The sequence below is a fragment of the Cornus florida genome, unplaced genomic scaffold, assembly GCF_030987335.1.
Source record: "Cornus florida cultivar Cherokee Brave unplaced genomic scaffold, ASM3098733v1 CherokeeBrave_3.0.0_Hap2_Chr03, whole genome shotgun sequence".
NCBI lineage: Eukaryota > Viridiplantae > Streptophyta > Magnoliopsida > Cornales > Cornaceae > Cornus > Cornus florida.
In genome coordinates, this window is record NW_026775573.1 from 85510181 (window position 1) to 85533606 (window position 23426).

General features: G+C 34.0%; 1 protein-coding gene across 1 annotated transcript; it reads left to right on the forward strand.

Moving 5' to 3' along the window:
• The first annotated feature begins 550 nt into the window (after positions 1–550).
• LOC132301775 (uncharacterized) lies at positions 551–23426 on the forward strand. Its single transcript, XM_059799001.1, has 4 exons — positions 551–1039; positions 1319–1987; positions 2144–2679; positions 23297–23426. The coding sequence occupies exons 1-4, from the start codon at positions 551–553 to the stop codon at positions 23424–23426; spliced, it is 1824 nt and encodes a 607-aa protein (XP_059654984.1).

Consider the following 23426-nt stretch of genomic DNA (forward strand, 5'->3'; position numbering starts at 1 on the left):
ACAACCAAATCCCGATGAACCCATCGGATGAAGAGAAAACTTCTTTCATTACCGAATGCGAAACCTACTACTATAAGGTAATGCCCTTCGGACTGAAGAATGTAGGGGCAACATACTGGTAACTGATCAACAAAGTATTCGAAAAATAGATTGGCAGAACATTCAAAGCTTACATAGACAACATAATCGTAAAAATCAAAGAAAAGAAAGATCATCTGCAGCACCTACATGATGTATTTGATACTCTCAGAAAGAACAAGATGAGATTAAATCCTGCAAAATGTTCATTTGTAGTGTCCTCAGTCCAGTTCCTAGGCCATCTAATGAACAAGAGAAGCCAGCCCAACTCAATTGACAAAGCTACTTCAGAACAAAGAACCTCAAGCCATGAAAGATGTTAAAGTCCTTACCGGGCGAATTGTAGCCCTCAGTCGGTTCATATCCAAACTATTAGACAAAATGTAAAACGTTCTTTGATGCCATTAAAGCAAAGAAGGGAGAAGTATGGGGGACATAGCAGCGAGAGGCTCTTATAAAACCCAAGGATTATATGACCAATCCCCCAATGTTATCTACCCCAGAGCCCGAAGAACCATTGTACCTTTACTTAGCAGTATCTCGGTCAGCAACTAGTTCAGCCCTGGTGAGAGAGGTAGGCAGAAAGCAACACCTTGTCTTTTATTCCAGCAAAACCATGACGGACTCAGAAAGTAGGTACTCGATGGCTGAGAAAGTCATCCTCGCCTTGATCCAGGCAAAAAGGAAGCTCTGGCACTACTTTGAGGCTCATTGGATAATAGTCCCCACAACCCATCCAATCAGAGTAATCCTCAGTAAGCTGGAGATTTCAGGCAAAATTACTAAATGGGCAATTAAGTTAAACTCCTTTGATATTCGGTATGAGCCACGTACTGCGAAGAAGGGGCAGGTGGTTGCAGACTTTCTCTTGGAGATCGACCTGGGAGAAGAACAACCAATCACAGAGAACCCCCTCTGGGAGTTGCATGTGGACGGCTCCTCAAGCCAAAACGGAGCTAGAGTAGGGTTGGAAATCTGAACTCCCGAAGGAACCAGACTCCAATAGGCAATCCAATTAAAGCTTTCAGCCACCAATAACGAAGCAGAATACGAAGCACTGTTGGTAGGGCTCAGATTACCCAGAGAGCTTCAGGTAAAACACCTTTGAGCTAATAGTGATTCACAACTCGTCACTAGACAGGTGACAGATGAATACACCCCTAGAGAGGAAAGAATGAATGCATATAAGAAAGAGGTGGAAAAGCTAGCAAAAGGCTTTAACACAATAAAATTTCGATAGATCCCCAAGGAAGAGTGCCCAATTGCTAATCGCTTGGCCTGCGTAACCTCATCAGTAGACGACTTGATGATAAGAATCATCCCCATTGACATTCTGGATACACCGAGCATCATAAAAGAATTACCAGTATTGGTCATTCCAAGGGAACCAAGTTGGATGGACCCAATTTTCACATATCTAGAAAGAGGGGAACTCCCCAATTCCAAAGAAGCACCTCGGCAGCTGAGAGCAAAAGCTGCAAAATACTTAATTATAAGTGGAGAGCTCTTCAGGCTTTCATTCTCAGGACCTTACCTCAGATGCCTCACTCCCACAGAGTCAAGAGGAGTCCTGAAGCAATTGCACAATGGGGAATGTGGAAATCACTCTGGGGGCGGGTCATTAGCTCACAAAGCTTTGACCCAGGGTTACTTTTGGCCTTACATGGCAAGAGAAGTCGAGGAGTATTCCGGAAAGTCCGATAGGTGTCAAAGGTACGCACCTTTCGTCCATCAACCTCCAGAAAAACTACACACAATGAGCAGTCTATGGCCTTTCGCTCAATGGGGGATGGATGTAGTGGGACCCTTGCCTTCAGTCGCATCACAAAAGAGGTACATCCTATTAGCCACTGACTATTTCACTAAATGGGTAGAGGCAGAAGCGTACACAAGCATAATTAATGTTCAGGTGAGGAAGTTCATCTGAAACAACCTAATATGCATGTTCGGAATCCCAAGGTCAATCATTATGGATAATGACATGAAAATAAGCAATCAATATACTCAGCGATTCTTTAACAAATATGAGATTAACCAAAAAATATCTACTGTATACTATCCACAGAGTAATGGGCAAGTGGAAATAACCAATAGGATAATTTTTGCCTACATTAAAAAAAAGCTTGAAGATAAGAAAGGAAAATGGCTGGATGAATTGCCAAATGTGATATGGGTATACATGACCACTCCAAGACGCCCCAAAGGCGAAACCCCCTTTTCTTTAGCTTACGGAACTGAGGCCGTAATCCCAACTGAGGTAGAAACACCAACCATCCGAACCTTAGCATGGGGGGAGGAGTCAAATAATCAACTTCTGGAGCACAATCTAGATCTTCTAGAAGAGAAAAGAGAAGCCACAACCATTCGGCTAGCAGCATATCAGCAGAGGCTGATGAATAGCTACAACAAAAAAGTTAGACACATGAGCTTTAACCCGGGAGACCTAGTGCTCTTGAAGTCGGAAAAATATGTCAGAAAGTTAGAACCTAATTGGGAACGTCCGTACCGGATCTCAGATGTGATTAGGAAAGGAGCATACGGACTCCAACACCTGGATGGCATTGAAGTAGCCAAACCAAGGAATGCGATGCAATTAAAAAGGTATTTTCAATAAAGCAGTCGTACAAAGTTTTCTAGTACTTTCTCTGACATATGAATAAAGCTGTCTTTTGTTTCTTCTCCAAAAGAGAGTCCCACATCGATCAAAAATAAAACCCCACTTTACTATTAAAATAAAAGTAGTAGGCTTTATGATCAGTGAAGGGCCCCCCCCGATAGTAGGTCGTTGATAATGATAGCCCACTGGCCCACTATCGGGGGTTTCCCTTTCGCACCCCTTTTGTTTTGTACAAGTAGAACTATTTCTTTTTAAAAGGGATGTCCCACATTGACTTAAAAATAGACCTCTATGTTCTTTTATAATGTATATGGTTCATTTACAATCAGCGAGTGGGACCCCTTGATAATGGGAACCTGTTGCCCAAGTATTGACTCTATAGGGGTGGTGAATAGAGTCTATGGCAAACAATAGCCAATTTTGGGTTTTGCAAATTTTACTAAAATCTTTTAACAATTATGCAATAATCAATATATAGGCATAAGCAATTAATAGCATAAATGTAAAGGAGATAAGGGAAGAGAGATTTGCAAACATTCACACAGCGATTTTAGCGAGGTTCGGAAACTCCTACTCCTCGGCTCAAGACCCCTCTTAAAACTTCCCAATCCACTATGGCACCTCCATACAGGTGGAGAGCAAATCTTGATTAAAAGCAACTCCTTCCTTCTCCTTGCTAAGAGATAACCTCTTTTAGTCTTCCTTTGGGTTACACTAATCCTTGCAAATATGAAGCTAGCTTGCTTCTTCTTCCTTGGGCCACACCAGCCCTTATAAATTGAAGATCAAATTTGTTGCATACAAATATATCTCTCAAAGATTGATATGCAAATATTAGCTCACAACTAGAGTATAAATGAATAAATTGAAGCTCAATACTCTATGAATGATATGGGATGAGAGAGTATGATATGAATGAAGAACAAAAGCTCTTATAATGCTAGACGATGTCTCTCAAGTATAGCAACATTAAATCCTGAAGTCCTTTTACTCTATTTATAGAGTTTCTGCAGCTAATTCAAAAATAGAGCTGTTGTGCACTCAGTTCAAGGCAAAATAGCCGTTCAGATTTGAATTTGCGCAAGTTCGATCGACCGAAATGAAGCATCATTTTGTTTCAATCGTCTGAAATGACTAGAGGCTGCCTTTCACCTTTTTTATTTTGGTAGGCTGAAATGGGTTATGCTTTTGTTTTGGTCGACCGAAATAGCTTGAGTCCTTGTTGCATAGCCACTGTCCACATCGGTCGTCCGATTCAATTTGCCTATGCATTTCAGTCCATTAAAAATATTTAAGTAAATATCTTTACAATATTTATATGTCCATTTACTTTAAGTTTACAATGTAAATAAGGAAGTACCCCCATTTGGATTCAATAAAAAATACTAGAAAATTGAAATCCAATTAAATCAGAATGTAGAAATTCAGTTTTAGTACAAATTTGGATTTCCGATAGTTTTGGTAAAAATGAATCCTTATGTAGACCAATGTAGACTTGGTCAAAAATTCTAATAAAATCAGTTTATGCTAATTGAAGTACAAAGAGTTATTACTAGGAAAGATTATTTTGAAATAATCATTATTTCAAAAATCCATTTTTCACACTTAGCCAAAAACACAGTTTTTCACGACGCGCATTCTAGGGTCCTAATGTCAGTTACCAACTCATGGTAATGAAGGCTTCTCATGCCTTAATTGTTGACCAATATCAATTATATGATTGATATGCATGGTCTTAGCATTTTTAGCACAAGTGATGAGTTCTTTCAAAGCTTATGCAAGCTTGAACTCACTCACTCTTTAGCAATGACTTCATATGCAATTATATATAAATGAAGTGCATAGTCTATTGCTAATATATATAAGAACATATGAATGATGATATGATATGCATGGTCTTATAGAGATGAGCTTTAAATGGATTTATTAATACTTTGAAATTAAATCCTAAACACTTACCATCCTATCTACCCCTTTCTTCATGCTTTGTCCATGATCGTGTAGGCTTTGAGGTAGACTTGCTTTCTTCCTTTCTTTAAGTTGCTTTCTTACTCATTGTAGTCCAAGCTATCTTTGGATGGACTTTGCATTTGGTTCCTTGTAACTTCATGTTCCTTTTGTCTCCTTTGCTTTCCATAGATGTGATCTTGAGTAATAGAATACTTGGAATTGACTTTATGATCTTCATTGAGGTCATCCTTTGAATGTGAATAATCTATAACACTCAATGTAAACATTAGTCCTTAAACACCATTAATGGTTTGTTATTATCAAAACCTCTAGATTGTCCTTGGATGAAATCCTTAAGGTCAACAATCTCCCCCTTTTTGACGATAACAAAACATTGATGTGTTCATAAGCAAGTGGACTTTTCAAATGCTCCCCCTATCAAAGTGCATTTAATGAACATAATGCTATAAAATAGCATGCTTGTACATTCTTCATGAATTTTAGACATTTATATGCATGCAAGATCATTTTAAGTTCTAAGAGATTTCTATAAATCTCCCCCTGTCAACATGCTTCCATTAAAAGATATATATCATTCATTTGACATGTAAGCACAATGAGATAATGATATGTATATAACATCAAGCATTTGAATCACATCACACATATTTCTCCCCCTTTGTCATCTCAAAAAGGTGGGAGGCCTAGACAACTTCATTTAACATTTATCATTAAGCATAGTGAAGTGATGGCATCAAGAATTGGCAATATAGTGGTAATGACTATAATATGCTTTGGAATGTAACATATAAACAATTATATCATAAGTTACCAATTTCATTGATAGCATGAGTTAAATAGATCATTAAGGTTCATGACATATACAAAAGTATACATAAGACATAAACCAAAGAATGAAGCATAAACTCAAATAGGCAAAAGTATACATAGTAAATCATAACAAAAATAAAAAGGAAGCATGGATTAGAATGAGCCAAAAGGCAAAAACCTTGTAAGGCAAATCTAGGAATTTAAGTGTGCTTCAATCCTAATATATTTTTCCCATTTGATATTTTCAAGAAGAAGGGAAAAATAATCAAAATCATGAAAGCTCATGAGAATGAATATGATGATCAACAAGTCATTTTGTAGCATGGTTGACAATTTCCAAAATAAGTCAATTAAGCATAACAAGTCATGCAATAAACATTCAAGAGATTATCAATAATCTCCCCCAATGAGTATGCTTCCATTTATATCATATATCAAGTATTGGAGATATGTTAAATAATGTAATAAAATAATGATATATGGAATGAGCCATTGATGCCAAGGATTTTTTTTTTTATAAGCATATGATTGAAAGATCAAAATCACATGTGGCATTACTCCTAGTCATATGCAATAAATTTTCAATTATTCAAAAGTATATTTTCTTTGATATATATGATTAGAAATAATTGGCTACATGATTTTTCATGTGGATGAGCTCAATATTTCTTTTGTTCATATTTCTCAAGATGTGATGTTAAGGTATCTCATGAAGTTTTAGATTACAAAAAGCAACAATGTATAGATTAAGGTCTTGATACCAAAATATCTTCTTTAAGAGATGTGGTGAGAGATTGGCTACATGACTCTTCATGTGGATAAGCAAACTATCTCTTTTTGACACATTCTTTAAGAAGTGATCAAGGAATATCACATGAAGTTCTAGATTGCTAAAAATGAAAACATCAAAATAGAATAGCACTTGATATCATATTAGCCATCTAAGCTAAATCAAAGTGTTTTTAAGAATTATAATCCCAATATTAAAATGTCAAATAAATATGTGAATTATGATTTTCATGACACTAATGGAGTTTTAAACCTTTGAAGAATTCAAGTTTACGCATCATGCTAATTTCAATTCATTTTGCATGCTATAGGTAAACTTATTTGCACAAATCATAAATGTTGATTCAAGGACAGTATATAAGTGTAATCAACATATTTTCATTAATGGTTTTGCAAACACACATATATATCAATTTTGTCAAAAACCATCAATCTTGAGAAAATCACTAAGCCTTTCAAAATGAGCTATAGGAGCTTGTTTATAAGCACACAAGGCAATTGATAATTTTAAACATCTAGTTCAAAATTTATGCATTTCAAGTCTGGGTGATTTTTCCTCAATAGACTTTTTAGATATGAAGTTAATAAATCATGCATTTGATAAAAGTAATTTAATGTAAAAGCATGTAGCATTCTTATTGCTTTAATTCAAAGTCACATGTGCTCAAAAACATATATTGAAAGCATTTATCTTGATTGAACTCTTGGGAATATATTCTAGCTTAATTACCAATAGTGACGCACAATGCATATCATGATGTAGATTTGAAAGCCCTATAAGTATTGGTGCTACACACACATCGGTCGACCGAAATGACTCTATCGGTCGGCCGGTTTACATCTCTGAAGCAATTTTGATTTGCTTATTTCGGTCTGCCGGATCAATTTTTGAACTGCCGAAATAGATACTTTGGTCGTTTGAATCAGGTATCGGTCGACCGGTTTATGCAGGAATGCAAAACCAATAAATTTTCCTAATTAAGATAGAACTTTGACTTTCCAGATTTGATCCAATTATTTTCAAGTTCAAATAATTTCATTTTATGTGCTAGTGATGCCAAGAAAATGTAAATGAAACATTTAAGAATACAAAGACACATAAATGACATTCTAGATATAGGTACTTATAGTAAATCGAAATGAAGTAGCTTTAAGGTCACCAATGTGTCTTAATGAACTACTTTCATATAGATTATCGAAATCTATACTTTAGACATTTTTAGCAACAAGTAGCATTCATGTCAATATCACCATCCACATTAATTATGCATGACTAGATATAGAAATGATAATATAGTCCTTATCACATAGCACAATTAAGTCACATTTAAGCTTATCAACTAAAAGCATATCATTGATGAAGAAAATGATTCTTTACCCATGGTACTAACTCCACTATCTTAGGAGTTGTTTCTTAATGTAGTGCGTCCTTCATCCTTTTGCTAGTAATGGGAAATTAAGACTTAATTTCTCTTCATGTGCTTTAGCCATCCATATTTGTGAATCTACTTGTTCTTGAAAGAAGAGATCTTTAACCTACAAAATATGCTCAAGTGGAATTCTTTGGTACCCAATACTTTTAGGGTCCTTGTGAGTTAGCACACATTGTGAAGGTTCCTTTTGGAGCATAATTCAATACAAGGCACAAATGTGGTACTCTCTTTAATTAACATGCTTCAAACAAGATTAGACTTTTAAATGTGTCTAGTATGCTAGTGCATTTGTCATTTTAATAAATATATATGCTTATGGCTACATACAACCCAATGAACCAATATGAAATGAGTAATAATTGAGTGGAAGACATAATTTCATATATGGATCACAATCTAATTCCATGTGCATTATATGATCAAATTCAAAATGAGATTCTTTCTAGGTGGGCAAAAATGAATAAAGTGCCCTTTTTAGAGATCTTAAAGAATTCAACAATTTGGAGTAAGAATTTTTCTTTCCAAAATTAAATTTTTATTTTCGAAGAGTGTTAGCTTGTTGGAAAGTGGTGTTTCTCTTGAGAACTACACTTTTCAAATCAATTTTATTTAACTCTAAGTGTAGTATGCCAAATGCAATTTCAAGATTGTAGTGCATGGATAAAATTATTTTAAATCAATAAAGAATGCATTAAAAATAGTTTGCATAAACAATGAGTACTTGTAGAATGAAGATAAGAAATCCATAATCAATAGCATATTATCATAGTCTTCATTTCTCTAGTGTAATACATTTAAGGACTCCTCATATGTGATGACCAAAAGCTTAAGGATTTGATTTCATTTAGCAACAATTTATTGATCATAAATGATTCTAATATGCCAAAAGAGTCGAGCAATAAAGAGTTTCTATGAAGTATACCAATGACCATGTTTTTGTAGTTGTTCCAATTGTAATGCTCTTTTGGTTTGAGAGTGAAGAATTTGGAACATTTTTTATATCCCATGTTGAACAACCATTATCAAGAAGCCATTTCTCCTTGGATGATGAAGATTCCTTCAAGCAATCGTACAGGGTAAACTTAGAAAATCTTCGTTTGGTACCCAAATTTTCTTGGGCCCGTAAGTGTTAGGCAATGGCACAAAAGTTCCTTTTGGAACCCAAATCTTCGTGATCCTTTTCTTCTTTCTAAATGGACAATTGCAAATTTTGTGTCTCAACTTTCTACAATAATTGCATTTAGAATAATGAAAAGAACTTTTGGCAAATGAATCATTTGAGCACTTTCTCTTTTTTATTAAACATGCATTTTTGATATTAGGTTCATATCCTATCTCATTTTTTAAAGAGACCTTTCTTTGATTTCCAAGCATAGTATTCAAGTTCTCTTTTCCTTTGGTTAACTTTGCTAAGATGCCATTTTGATCATCAATGACTTCCTTTGAAAGCACAATCAATTGATGGTGACTCTTTAGATAGTACATTATCATTTTCCTTTTTCAAAGACTCATTTTTAATTTGAATCTTTTCTAATTCTTGCTCAAGATAATGAATTTTAATTTTTAAAGAATTATTTCCATTTGAACTTTTTCATGTCCTTGAGAGAGATCATGAGTTTCCTTTTTAAGAGAATCACATTTCATAAGCATTTTTTCTAGTACACCATGTAACTCTTTAAATGCATCATGCAAGTCATTATGCTCATCAACTAACTCATTATATGAAACATTTAAATCAAAAGAATCATGGTTGAAGTTTAACTCTATTGGGAAACGTGCTAGTTTTAAAAACTTTTTGAGGGATTTCCATTCACAGATCTTGATTCATCACATAGAGACAAGTTTTATGTAAAAATAAAATATGATGTATCGTTCAATTAATGGATTAAATACTTACATCAAAGGTCTGAGTAAACTTTTAAATCTTTCCTCTAAAGTGAATGTTCTCACTTATTATAGATCCCTTAGCAAAATACTTTCTCCTTGGATTTCCATCTTTTTGGTAGTTGTTTTGCCTTTAGGAATCACTCATAAGCCTCCATGAATGACCTTGGAAAACTAGACTTATGGAAGCCTCCATTAGATGAGAACATTAACCCTAATTTTTTAGAGAGAGAAAATATATTCATTTTTCCTTCTTCCAAAAATCACCCACAAAATATACATAGACCATGTATATTAATAGGCAACATAAAGATAAAGAAAAGGAAATAACAAATCATTCTCAATCTCTAATTCACATGTCTTAAATATAATAGGATTCCAATATCAAGTTGGGCTATGAGTGAGAATTCTATGGGCTTATTATTTTATTGGCTAAAATGAATTAATAATTGGCTCGGTCTATGGACTCAATTCAATTAATTAATTAATTAATTTCTACTCCACTAAAAGAAATTAATTGAATTCTAATTAAATAATAAATAACCTCTAAGTTAATATTGCACTTTGACCCCTCTATATACAATTAGTTATCGAATAAATAAAGCTATCAATCCGACTATTTAATTAATATATTTATTTTGGTACCATTGATTATTTCTGGCTCGATCACAATAAAACATTTGTTTGACAGAAATAATAATTTAAATAAATAAATATATAATAAATCATTTTGTCTAAAAACACACGAAGGCCTTCGAATTTACTTTATGATCAATCATAATCAATACAAAATAAATACAAGTAGCAATGATGCAAATATTGAAAATATAACCCTCTAACTATTAATTACATAATTACCCAAAGTGTCGGTCTAAGGATTTCGAAGATTCCGCCAAACAAATTAAAGTAATTACTAATTAATAAAAGAGTCTATACTTCTCTCATGCTTAAGAGTCAAATGTCATGATGGTGATAGGGAGCAATTGCATACGACGGCTCTCGCAATATATCTCAACCTAACGCGGATCTAGTTCAAGTCTTAGTTAATAATAAGTCAATCCAAAATTACTGACTATGAACAATTTTATGATTACTATTTATATTCATGTATGGATTGCTATCACATACATATATAAATATATCTTGTAATCAAATGGACACTATCAATTCCTTAATGAATTGAAACATAATACATTGAATTCACCAATTATATAAATCATATATATTTCAGATATGTCAGGAACACATGTCACTATAATCCAAATAGGAATTTGCTATGACAGGGCATATAAATCCCAACAACTCCTACTTGTCCTCATAACCAATTCAAATTGCATCTAACTCCAATGTTATCCAGATGACGATCAAAATTATTGATCAATGACACCTTTGTTAATGGATCAACAAAGTTGTGTTCTAGTACAATGTTCTAGCCACGAGTACATTTTCTTGCCGGACAATATCATGTAGAACATGATATTTCCTCTCAGTGTACCTTGTTTCCTTATGGAACCTTGGGTCATTGATTTGGATTGCTTCTGCACTATTGTCGCAATATAGCTCGATAGGCAGGGTAGTATGCTCCAAAAACTCTAAATCAGTGAGATCAAACCAAAAGGCTTCCTTTGCCACCTTTAAGGTTGCAATGTACTTCCCCTGTAGGTTTGAGTCAGCAGTTGAAATCTGCTTAACAATCTACTAACTGATTTCCCTTCCATTGAGTGAACATACACTAAGTCATGAACCTTATATAACTGATTTAAAATCAGAACTATCATACCTGACTGGAACCACATCATCACATCCATAAATGAGTATGAGATCATTGGTTCTCCTAAGGTACTTTGTGATATTTTTCACAACAGACCAGTTATCAAGTCCAGGATTGGACTAATATCCACTGACTATCCCTACTATATAGCGGATGTCCTGTTTGGTATAGACTATAGTATATATGAGACTCCCATATGCCGAAGCATATTTTTCCAGTCTCATTTGCTCAATCTCCTCTGCTAGTCTTGGAAAACTACTTACTAGAGAGAGCAATCCATGTCAATCAAGCAAGAACTCATTCTTTGAGTTTTGCATACCAAACCTAGTCAAAACTTTATCAATGTAGGATTATTAAGATAAGCTTATTTTCCTTTTAACCTGATCTTGCGAAAGCTTGATCCTAGGAATATAGCTTACATCTTGAAGATCTTCCATTTAAAAGTAATTGAACAATTACCTATTTATTGACGACAAAACTTCAACGTCATTATAAATGAGTATGATGTCATCAATATATAGAATTAGGAAAAATAATGACATTCCCTTATACACCCATGATTTAATTACTAAGAAATCTTCTGGTATCCTTTTATAGATTAACTTGTCTTCCATAGGAATCACCCTACTAGAAAGTTCTACAAGATCCCAGATTTTATTAGAATACATAGATTCCAACTCTGATTTCATAGCAACTTGCCAAAACGATCTGTATCCATATCGGTTCACGCTTCTGTGTAGCTTACTGGGTCCAACTCATGTTTTAACAGGGAAGTCCGTAAAGGTTTCACTTAAAAACATGATTCTGTTAGATTGGATGATTATCCTCCCACTACAACAATGTACCGATGCAGGAATCTGTGTTCTAGATGATGCTTATGCACCAATAGGGAATTCATATATAATTCTTAATTTATATAATAAGTGTGTTCATATGTGGTACATTTGGTACTCATACCATATTTTCTAACATTATGCTACTAGGTATGTGATTCATAATATGATCCTCCTATAGATAAACAGTGAGTGTAAACAATCAACTTTTATCATTGAGATCATAAAATAATCCATCCTAGTGCCTTTAGAGTAGTTATCAAATCTATCATGCGTATGATCTGTTTCCAACTTATTTGTCTATATCAAGCGCACATGTGCAAGACTACCCCATATGTGCATATGATTCAAACTAAGATTTAGTTAAAAACACAGCTCAAATGGTATCCTTGAGACAGACTAAGATGGAATGCAGTTCATAATGCGCATCGATATCATTAACGCTAGACTCTTAAATGAAAGAGATAATGTAGCATAACTGATCATAGATCTAACCATGTTAAGCGAAATTCTGTTACTCCTATTTGACACCTAAATCCATTTAGCGTCAATTGCGGAAAACTGGTACACACACCCTCATTGACCATATAGTTTTTGCACTATCAGATCTATGATATAAGAAATACTTATATCCATGATCAGATCGAAGTGTTTTGATAAGTTTACCTAATCTATGCTCCACATCAGTCTTAACACTCTCACAATATACCTAAAGTTTAAGACTTGTGTCGCATAAGGTAAATTTATCCAAAACGTGAGTAAACTTGCTTGGATGTTCATAAGACCATACGTGTCTGTGTGTACCGACTCCAATTATTTTTTATTTTTTATTTTTATGTCTATTTCATTTGGCTGATTAAAGCCCTTAGGGTTCTCTATCATTCAATACAAGATTCACAAGTTGGTTTAGGCTCCTCTACCTCACTAGATTATAAACCTTCTTTGACCAATCTTTGAATCTCATTTTGACTGATTACAGCCCCAAAAATAGATACTAAAAATATAACGAGTCAGGAATAACAAATTTTCTCTTAACATTCAATCTAGAAGATGCAACATTAGTATCTACATCCTGCAAATTTTAAGAGCTTGTGGTTATAGCATATTAACCATCTTTCAATGCACCAGAAGCAATCGCACATCTATTCAATTTTATAAAAGCAGTTTTACAAAATAACAACACATTTTTTATAAACCAAAAGTGAAACAAGAATGAGATTGCGTCTAACATCTGTGCATAAAGCTAGTTCTCTAATACTAATATCCTCATACTCTCTAATTTTAGATGTAATACTCCCACTGACTCAGCTACAACCTTGACATTAGGTCAAGTACAAATATATTCCATATCATCGAGGCTTCTGGATTCCTGAAATCCTTGCAATGAATTGCAAACATGTTTAGTGGCTCCAGTATCTATCCGTCAGGAATTAATAGATACAACCACATAACATGGCTCAATGATTAAATATACATTCCTTATGCCACGTCATTGCTTAGACAGTTTGTCCTTTAGTGTCTTAGTTAGCAGCAAAAGAAACAGTTTCCTTCGCCCTCAACATACACTACTTTATTCCCTTTAACCTTTTGAATACCCTTGTTTTGTGCTAGCCTAGTCCTATTATCATCCTTCTTCTTTCCTTTGCCCTTCCACTTGGGCCTAGAAGAAGATGGTATAAACTAGGTTAGATTGATAGGAATGCCTATACTTTTGATTATTCTTTTATCTATTACCAATTCTATAAGAATATAAAAGCGAGTGTGAACTCAAACTGGTTCCTTATTTAGTTTACTCTAAAAGAGTCAAACGAGTTTGGTAACAAGGTAATAATCATGTCAACTTAAAACTTACCATCCAAGTCAGCCTTATTGACCTCTAGTTAAATTTTTAAATAATAACCAATCATTTTCAAAATACCATCTTTTATTGGAGTTCTTTAGACTATCTCACTGGTAATCAAGTCTGACACAGTACTAAGGCATAAACTCTATCTAATCTCACCAAAACATCTCATTGATATTTAACATGATGCTTGAAGAAAATAAAATAATGCAAATGTTAGCTTTAAAGCATATTCGAGATAAACTCTAGAATATTGCACCAAGTCCTATCATTTGTCTTATTTCACTTATTAAAAGCATTAATGTTCTCTTGGGTATCTTAAAGTAAAAGAATTAGGTTTAGGAGTAGTTAATATATTTTGTACCATTACGTTGTGAATAAAATATCTAAGTTCATGTTCCAGTCAATATAAATGAGGTCCAAATACATTGAATATATAAGTAAGCAGATAAAATGGATTAGACATAAATAATATGAATATAAATGCATTCATACAATGTTAAAGGTGAATTATTCATACTATAATGCATATTTAAAATTAAAATGAGTTTGTTAACCACATAGTATATTAAATCTCAATTGAATAAGAATTCAATATCACTTATTGGTGAGCAATCCCTTTTAGTTAATGTGGGTCCCTCAACTCCGTAGCATAATAAATCACACAATCAATACGTCAATAACTTATCCTGATGGAGGAGTTCATTATTACTATTGTTAGGATTCGTTTGCTATTAGGTGAGCACTTCCATTAAAATAATAATATGTGGGTCCCTTAACCACTACATGAAAAATAGGATAACCAATACGCCAATAACTTATTCGGTTGGCAAAGTTCATTATTGCTATCGGTGGGCAAATCTCATCATTTCTATATCTCTTAAGATAATACCTTGTCTATCTATATGAAATGATTCCCGATTTTATTTAGTTTTTCTAAAATCACTTAGTGTAGACCACTCCGTTGGGGAGCTAACATTATCAATTTTAGATTGAGTGTATAACGCTATAAAATCTCTAATGAAAAATAAAACATTAAATATCTTGTTTCATGAGACAACCATTCTTATAATATTAAGTCTCTTCAAATCATGCGTGGGGCCTTATTTTTGAAGATCTAATTACAATGGTTTTAATAACGAAGATCATGGGGCAATGTATAAAAATCCCCGCTCCCACTCAATTTTTAATCATTCATAATTAGGGTTTTTAATTTATTCATATCCATAATATAATGCATGCAAAACGTCTTGATTTTAATCCAATTAAATTTAGAAAATAACTGGACTTTCAAATGATTCACTAATATTTTATTTGAGACACACTTTAAAAATAATTTACAAAAATAATATTTCGTTTCCCAATAAATGCCCTTAAATTAATTAGCAATCTTATCCAATTAATTTTTATAATTCAATTAATATAAATCAAGTCATTTAGATTAAAAAATTATGGATCCGATGCATGAATAATAATAATAAACAATTAATTATTCCATACATCAGTAAAATAAATAAATAACAGATAACAGCAAATTAAATGGCCAATGAAATCAGCTTTTAGCATTTAAATACTATTCTCACTATCTGGGCATCCATCAATGGCTTGTAAACTCCTGTAGGGAGCTCGTACGCACTAGAAGAAGCAAAACGACGCGTGGAACGCACCCGGAGGAGCTGCAACACATCCCCACGCGCTAGCACGAGCTAGGGGAGCGTGCAGCGCGTCCACACACGCTTGCATGCGCTGAGGTGATCAAATGGTGCGTGGCACGCGCTGCCACGCGCCGGTCAAAGGTCAAACAAGTGCTGGCGCTTGGTCTCACGCGCCAGCTGGAATCCCGCGCCAGCTGGAATCTAAGCGCGCTGGTTGTACCGTGCTGCGCTGCATGGGATAAAAACCCATTATCCCTATTGATCTAATGGTTCAGTTTGCGGTTGCACCTTATCCTGGTGGGCCGCGAAGCACAGGATCAACCTTCTCCTTGCCGGCACTGCCCTTGCTGCCGGTGCCCTTCCGGTTGCCGGAATGTCGCCAGAAAACCGCTGAAAAATAATAAAAATTCTGGAAAAATTAAATAAAGCCTAAAAAAATTCCAGAGAAATTCCAAAAAATTCCGTAATAATTTCAAAAAATTCTTGAAGCCTAATTTAACCCTTTTGGACCTTTTTGAAGCTTCATAGCATCGTTTGATGAAGATTATATGGCTTTAAATAAATTTACAATTTGAAATACAATGAAAAAAATTAAATTAGATCATTGATCTTTCAAATAGCTAAATCAAAGCCTTAATTATATTGATCCAAAGATAAAATTACATTCAATAACCTATAAACTTCATTCATGGCCCAAATACACATCATCATCCATTCACAAATATACATACATCATCATGTATCAATATATATCAATATATTAATTCATACATCAACATACATCAATAAATAAATATATGCATATCAAAATTTGATCCATGAATGATGAATTTTGATAAATACATGATCTCTAGTAATGAATCAAACCATGCTCTGATACCACTGTTGGGAAACGTGCTAGTTTTAAAAACTTTTTGAGGGATTTCCATTCACATATCTTGATTCATCACATACAGACAAGTTTTATGCAAAAATAAAATATGATGTATTATTCAATTAATGGATTGAATACTTACATCAAAGGTCTGAGTAAACCTTTAAATCTTTACTCTAAAGTGAATGTTCTCACTTATTGCAGATCCCTTAGCAAGATGCCTTCTCCTTGGATCTCCATCTTTTTGGTAGTTGTTTTGCCTTTAGGAATCACTCATAAGCCTCCATGAATGACCTTGGAAAACTAGACTTGTGGGAGCCTCCATTAGATGAGAACATTAATCCTAATGTTCTAGAGAGAAAAAATATATTCATTTTTCCTTCTTCCAAAAATCACCCACAAAATATACATAGACCATGTATATTAATAGGCAACATAAAGATAAAGAAAAGGAAACAACAAATCATTCTCAATCTCTAATTCACATGTCCCAAATCTAATAGGATTCCAATATCAAGTTGGGTTATAAGTGAGAATCATTTGGGCTTAATATTTTATTGGCTACAATGAATTAATAATTGGCCCGGTCCATGGACCCAATTCAATTAATTAATTAATTAATTTCTACTCCACTAAAAGAAATTAATTGAACTCCAATTAAATAATAAATAACCTCTAAGTCAATATTGCACTTTGACCCCTCTATGCATAATTAGTTATCGGATAAATAAAGCCATCAATTCGACTACTTAATTAATATATTTATTTTGGTACCATTGATTATTTCTGACTCGATCACAATAAAACATTTATTTGACAAAAATAATAATTTAAATAAATAAATATATAATAAATCATTTTGTCTAAAAACACACGAAGGCCTTTGAATTTACTTTGTGATCAACCATAATCAATACAAAATAAATAGAAGTAGCAATGATGCAATTATTAAAAATATAACCCTCTAACTATTAATTACATAATTACCCAAAGTGCCGGTCTAAGGATTCCGAAAATTCCGCCGAACAAATCAAAGTAATTACTAATTAATAAAAGAGTTTATACTTCTCTTATGCTTAAGAGTCAAATGCCATGGCGGTGATAGGGAGCAATTGCATACGACGGCTCTAGCAATATATCTCAGCCTAACGCGGATCTAGTTCAAGTCTTAGTTAATAATGAGTCCATCCAAAATTACTGACTATGAACAATTTTATGATTACTATTTATATTCATGTATTGATCGCCATCACATACATATATAAATATCTCTTGTAATCAAATGGACACTATCAATTCCTTAATAAATTGAAACATAATACATTGAATTCACCAATTATATAAATCATATATATTTCAGATATGTCAGGAACACATGTCACTATAATCCAAATAGGAATTTGCTATGACAGGGCATATAAATCCCAACAACCTTATCTTTGTCGGCCATGAGACAAAGAGTAATATCTTCATGATGATCAACCATATCTTTGATGCCATTTGCTTCTTTGTTAGAAGCTTGGAGAGTTTTACACTTCCTTTGAATTGCTTCATTTTCTTCACTATAAGAAGATGAATAAGTTCTAGTAAGATTATTCACATGATTAGTAATGTTAGTAGAGCTAAAATTCATCTCATTATTTGAACCATTGTCATTTATGCTACAGATTCATTTTCATTGATAAACATGCATAAATTTGATTACTCAACATTACAAGTACTACCATGGAATATCTCAAGTGAGTTCCAAATTTCTTTTGTCGTTTTACAATTTGCAATTCTATTGAAATCATTTTTGTTCAATGCACAATAAAGATTATTTATGGCTTTAGCATTGCATTGAATTAATCTATGGTCATTTGCATTCCATTCTTTCACTTCTTTAGGAGCCATTGCCTTTTTTACTTCTTTCATGGGAATGAATGGTCCATTAACTTTGGCAAGCCAAATTCTATAGTCAATGGATTGAAGAAAGTCTATTATTATACTTTTCCAATAGCTATAGTTGGTTCTATAAAAAATTAGAGGTCTATCAATACATTATCCTTCCAGGTATGTGAATATGCCATTGTTGGCAATGACCGTACTCTAAGACGGTTAAGTCTTTTTAATTAGAGTTAGGTTCTGATACTAATTATTGCCTAAGTATTGACTCTAGAGGGGAGGGGGTGAATAGAGTCCATGGCAACCAATGGCTAATTTTAGGTTTTGCAAAACCTTCTAACAATTATGCAATAATCAATATATAGGCATAAACAATTAATAGTATAAATGTAAAGGAGATAAGGGAAGACAGATTTGCAAACATTTACATGGCGATTTTAGCGAGGTTCGGAAACTCCTACTCCTCGACTCAAGACCCCTTTTGAGACTTCCCAATCCACTATAGAACCTCCTTACGGGCGGAGAGCAAACCTTGATTAAAAACAACTCCTTCTTTCTCCTTGCTAAGAGACAATCTCTTTTAGTCTTCCTTTAGGTTACACTAACCCTTACAAATATGAAGTTAGTTTGTTTCTTCTTCCTTGGGCCACACCAGCCCTTACAAATTGAAGATTAAATTTGTTGCATACAAATATATCTCTCAAAGATTGATATACAAATATTAGCTCACAACTAGAGTATAGATGAATAAATTGAAGCTCAAAACTCTATGAATGATATGGGATGAGAGTGTATGATATGAATGAAGAATAAAAGTTTTTATGATGCTAAAAGATGTCTCTCAAGTATAACAACATTAAATCCCGAAGTCCCCTTACTCTATTTATATAATTTCTGTAGTTAATTCAAAAATAGAGCTGTTGTGTACGCGGTTCAAGGCAAAATAGCCGTTCAGATTTGAATCTGCGCAAGTTCGGTCGACCGAAATGAAACATCATTTTGTTTCAGTCGTCCGAAATGACTTGAGGTTGCCTTTCACCTTTTTATTTCGGTAGGCTGAAATAGGTTATGCTTTTGTTTCGGTCGACCGAAATAGCTTGAGTCCTTGTTGCATAGCCACTATCTAGACCGGTCGTGTGATTCAAATTGCCTATGCATTTCGGTCTGCCGAAATGAAGCTGCTACTTTAGAATTTTTGTTCTAAATTAATAGATGAGACAGTTTATCTGCAGGACATCTGCACATACCTTATTTCCATTGAAAATATTTAAGTAAATGTCTTTATAGTACTTTAATTTTATTGTAAATAAGGAAGTACCCCCCATTTGGATTCAATAAAAATACTAAAAAATTGAAATCTAACTAAATCCAAATGTAAAAATTCAGTTTTAGTACAAATTTGGATTTCCGACAGTTTGGTAAAAATGAATCCTCATGTGACCAATGTAGACTTGGTCAAAAATTCTGATAAAATCAGTTTAGGCTAGTTGAAGTATAAATAGTTATTACCAGGTAAAATTATTTTGAAATAATCATTATTTCAAAAATCTATTTTTCACACTTAGCTAAAAACACAGTTTTTCATGACGCGCATTCTGGGGTCCTAATGTCCGTTACCAACTCATGGTAATGAAGGATTCTCATGCCTTAATTGTTGACCAATATCAATTATATGATTGATGTGCATGGTCTTAGCATTTCTAGCACAAGTGATGAGTTCTTTCAAAGCTTATGTAAGCTTGAACTAACTCACTCTTTAGCAATGACTTCATGTGCAATTATATATGAATGAAGTGCATAGTTTATTGCTAATATATATGGGAACATATGAATGATGATATGATATGCATGGTCCTATAGAGATGAGCTTTGGTATGTCTAGAACCAAATGTGTGTAGTGTGGCTAAGTTTGAATTTGTAAAGTGCCACTAGTACCTCTAACTACTAATATAGCTAGGGTGAGTAGGGATAGTCCCAAGGGAAAATGAGTTATATTGATATGAAAACAATGTTGGGTTAGTAGGTCGAGTGATTAAAAGGTGGTTTGATTGGTTAATTAAACTACAATTTTAAATTAAATGAATACAATGTAGAACAACTAAAGTAAATAAAGTATAGAGAAATAAGACAGAGAGGTCTTGGACTTTGAGGTCACCGCTAACCATCACCTACTTAGACACTCAATGTGCAATAAATGAGGGGGATTGTATGTTGCAATACTAGTATATGTGATTGATTGAATCAACAAGCATGGATAGCTAATTAAGTATACGTTGTCTAGACAAACTAATGAATAGCACAATATATCAAATTAAGCCATTGTTCCTTCCTCTAAGTTCATAATCAAAACATATCAACAAGTTAGAGAAATATACTACTTGCATTCATAAGTATGGAACATCAAATAACAAACATGGATTATCCTCTTATTTAAAAAGGTAAGGCATCTACACTACAACTAAGCTAGGGACATGAAAATTAAACTAATTAAATTAAAGAAGAGGCACAATTCATCAAGAAATGAGCATGAACCATCAAACAAGCCACAAGAATATTCTATTAGAGCACCATGCTTTGACCATCACTAGATTTATGATATTAACACACATAGACATGCATCAATGTAACAAAATCTAGAGATAAACACATGAACATCTATTTTAGCATATATAGACATAGTATAAAATGATCAATTGGAAGTATTAAACTACACAAATCAAGATAGAAACAAGATTTATATATATATCAAAGGTCAAAACAAGAATTACAACACAAATCCCCTCAAAATACAAAGCATCAAGGTCTAGGAAGCATGCTTAGGGCTAACTCTAGCCCCAAGAAAATGTTTAGCCACTCATTGATGTAGTCATTTAATCTCAAAGGCTATCTCCATGGTAGGAATGATCTTATTCTCCTTGATGGAAAGATGAGTGGAAGAACTCCCAAATGGTATGTATTTCTCCAATCTCTAGACTCCTCCCACCTCTCTTGTGTATGGTTCCTTCCTCTATGATTGTATATGATTCTCCAAGATTGTATATGTGTAAAATGGCTCAAAATCCTTATAGAGGTAGCTCAAGTGTCACACCTAATGGTCATACCTCGTGCACTAGGACCTCCAAATGATTGCACCACGAGCACAGCTTTTAATAAGTTGGAACTCTATTTTTCTTGCACTTGAGGGAGTTCGATTGATCAAAGTATGGCTAGATCAATCGAACCTTAGCGGCGCCTTTTTGGAATAATGACAAATCTTAGATATTTTCGGGATATTTTGGGAAAAGGAAAAAAGTGGTAGGTGGGGATAAGATCAAAGAAGTTAGATCGATCGAAGAAAAGTTGGATCAATCAAAGATGGAAATTTCCTGAGGATAAGGACAAGAGGCTCGATCCATCTTGGCATGGCTAGATTGATCACTGTGAGATCGATCGAAGCTTGGTCTGATCGATCGAAGATGCTGCTTTCCACCACTTTGCTTCCACTTTACTCTTTTTTTCCATTTAGCTTGAGATTGCTTCTTTTATGCTCTAATTTGGCTGAATTAACTTATTTAGGGATAAGTGACTGAAAAGAGAGATAACATGAAATTAGACTAAATCGGAAAAATACGATAGGATAAGGTACTAGAATATCTAAGCTTAAGGGGTTTAAATGCACACTTTTCAACGCTAATCACACCCCCAAACTTAAATATTGCTAGTCCCTAGTACGGAACTACAAAGTAATGGAATGAAATGAACAACTATACAATTATGAACTAGAAAGCAATAAATGGAAAATGCCACTTTCATAGGGAATATGATTGCATTTAGCATATGCAACAAGCCTTTTAAACCCCTAGGTTACCCCTAGTGGACGAGTGAAGTCTCGTGAGGGTTTCCAGAAATGATACCCACAAACATTAAGCTCTTTCTCACTAAAGAGACACCAATATTGCAAACAAATATTGGGAGAAAACTACCTTAAGTATACAATTTTTCAACCATTTTCAAGCAATCTCCCAAAATCTCAACATCAAACAAGCAAGTATGGTCTTTCACACATCAAGAAAATGATCATGCAAATCAAAACAACTCTAGAATCATTTTTAAGTGAACTGGCATCAAATATGTTACTATCTAAGCCAACTAAAGAAATGATCACATCCTTACCCTCAAACTAACACACAAATCTAGTCCCGATCATCAAAATAAAGAGTGAACCTTTTATTAAAACTTTATTCATCTAGGTGCACTTATTCTTTCACTTGATTTTTTTTACAATCCTAGAGGATCAAAGATGGAAGTCTGGTGCAATGTGGTGATCTATTAAGCTTTCTAGCGATCCATGAAGTTGAGTGTTAGGTCAATAACTCCCAAACTAGACGACTTTAGGGTATTAGGGTGAAGATGCCAAAATCGGCATGGGTCGGACATGGTCCAGATCATCATAAACGGGTTGAAAGCGGGTTAAACAAATGGAGTTGGGCCAAACAAAGTTCTCATCACTAGGCCCAATTACAGGGAGAAAGCAATTGTGAGGCCCAATTTAATAACGAAAAGAACTAAACGCATGGCAAAGAGAAACCCAATTGTAGAGTCCAACAGGAGGGGTAAATTTATAAGCTACTAGAACGCTTGTAGCATTCTATTAATAGACAGATAATAGAAAGGAAAATGGGAGAATTCTGGAAGTGTAAAGATACTATGTCAAAATAGAGAGAGAGTTTTCTTGCATCTTCAATTGGCACCGTCTATGGGAAACGATAAAGATTGAGTCGATCAAGATTGATTCAATCTAGATTAGTTCATGAAGAAAAAACTTGATCTCTGAAAGTTGAATCCAGATTGGTGTGATCGGCATTTAACTTGCAGAGTCTCGATTCTGGCTGATGGCGAGAAATTCGCGTTGGATCTACGTAGTTGTGATTTGTTTACTGAAGCTAGATCTGACGAATTCAAGGCAGAAGAGATTCAAATCTGGCTAAAGGAGATCAGAATTTAG

What these genes read in the sequence shown, in the direction of transcription:
- LOC132301775 (XM_059799001.1), top strand. Translation starts at nt 551, where the DNA reads ATGACCAATCCCCCAATGTTATCTACCCCAGAGCCCGAAGAACCATTG. An exon ending in CAAGCCAAAACGGAGCTAGA is followed by an intron (nt 1,040 to 1,318) that starts GTAGGGTTGGAA and finishes AAATTTCGATAG; the next exon opens with ATCCCCAAGGAAGAGTGCCC. An exon ending in CAAGCATAATTAATGTTCAG is followed by an intron (nt 1,988 to 2,143) that starts GTGAGGAAGTTC and finishes TACTATCCACAG; the next exon opens with AGTAATGGGCAAGTGGAAAT.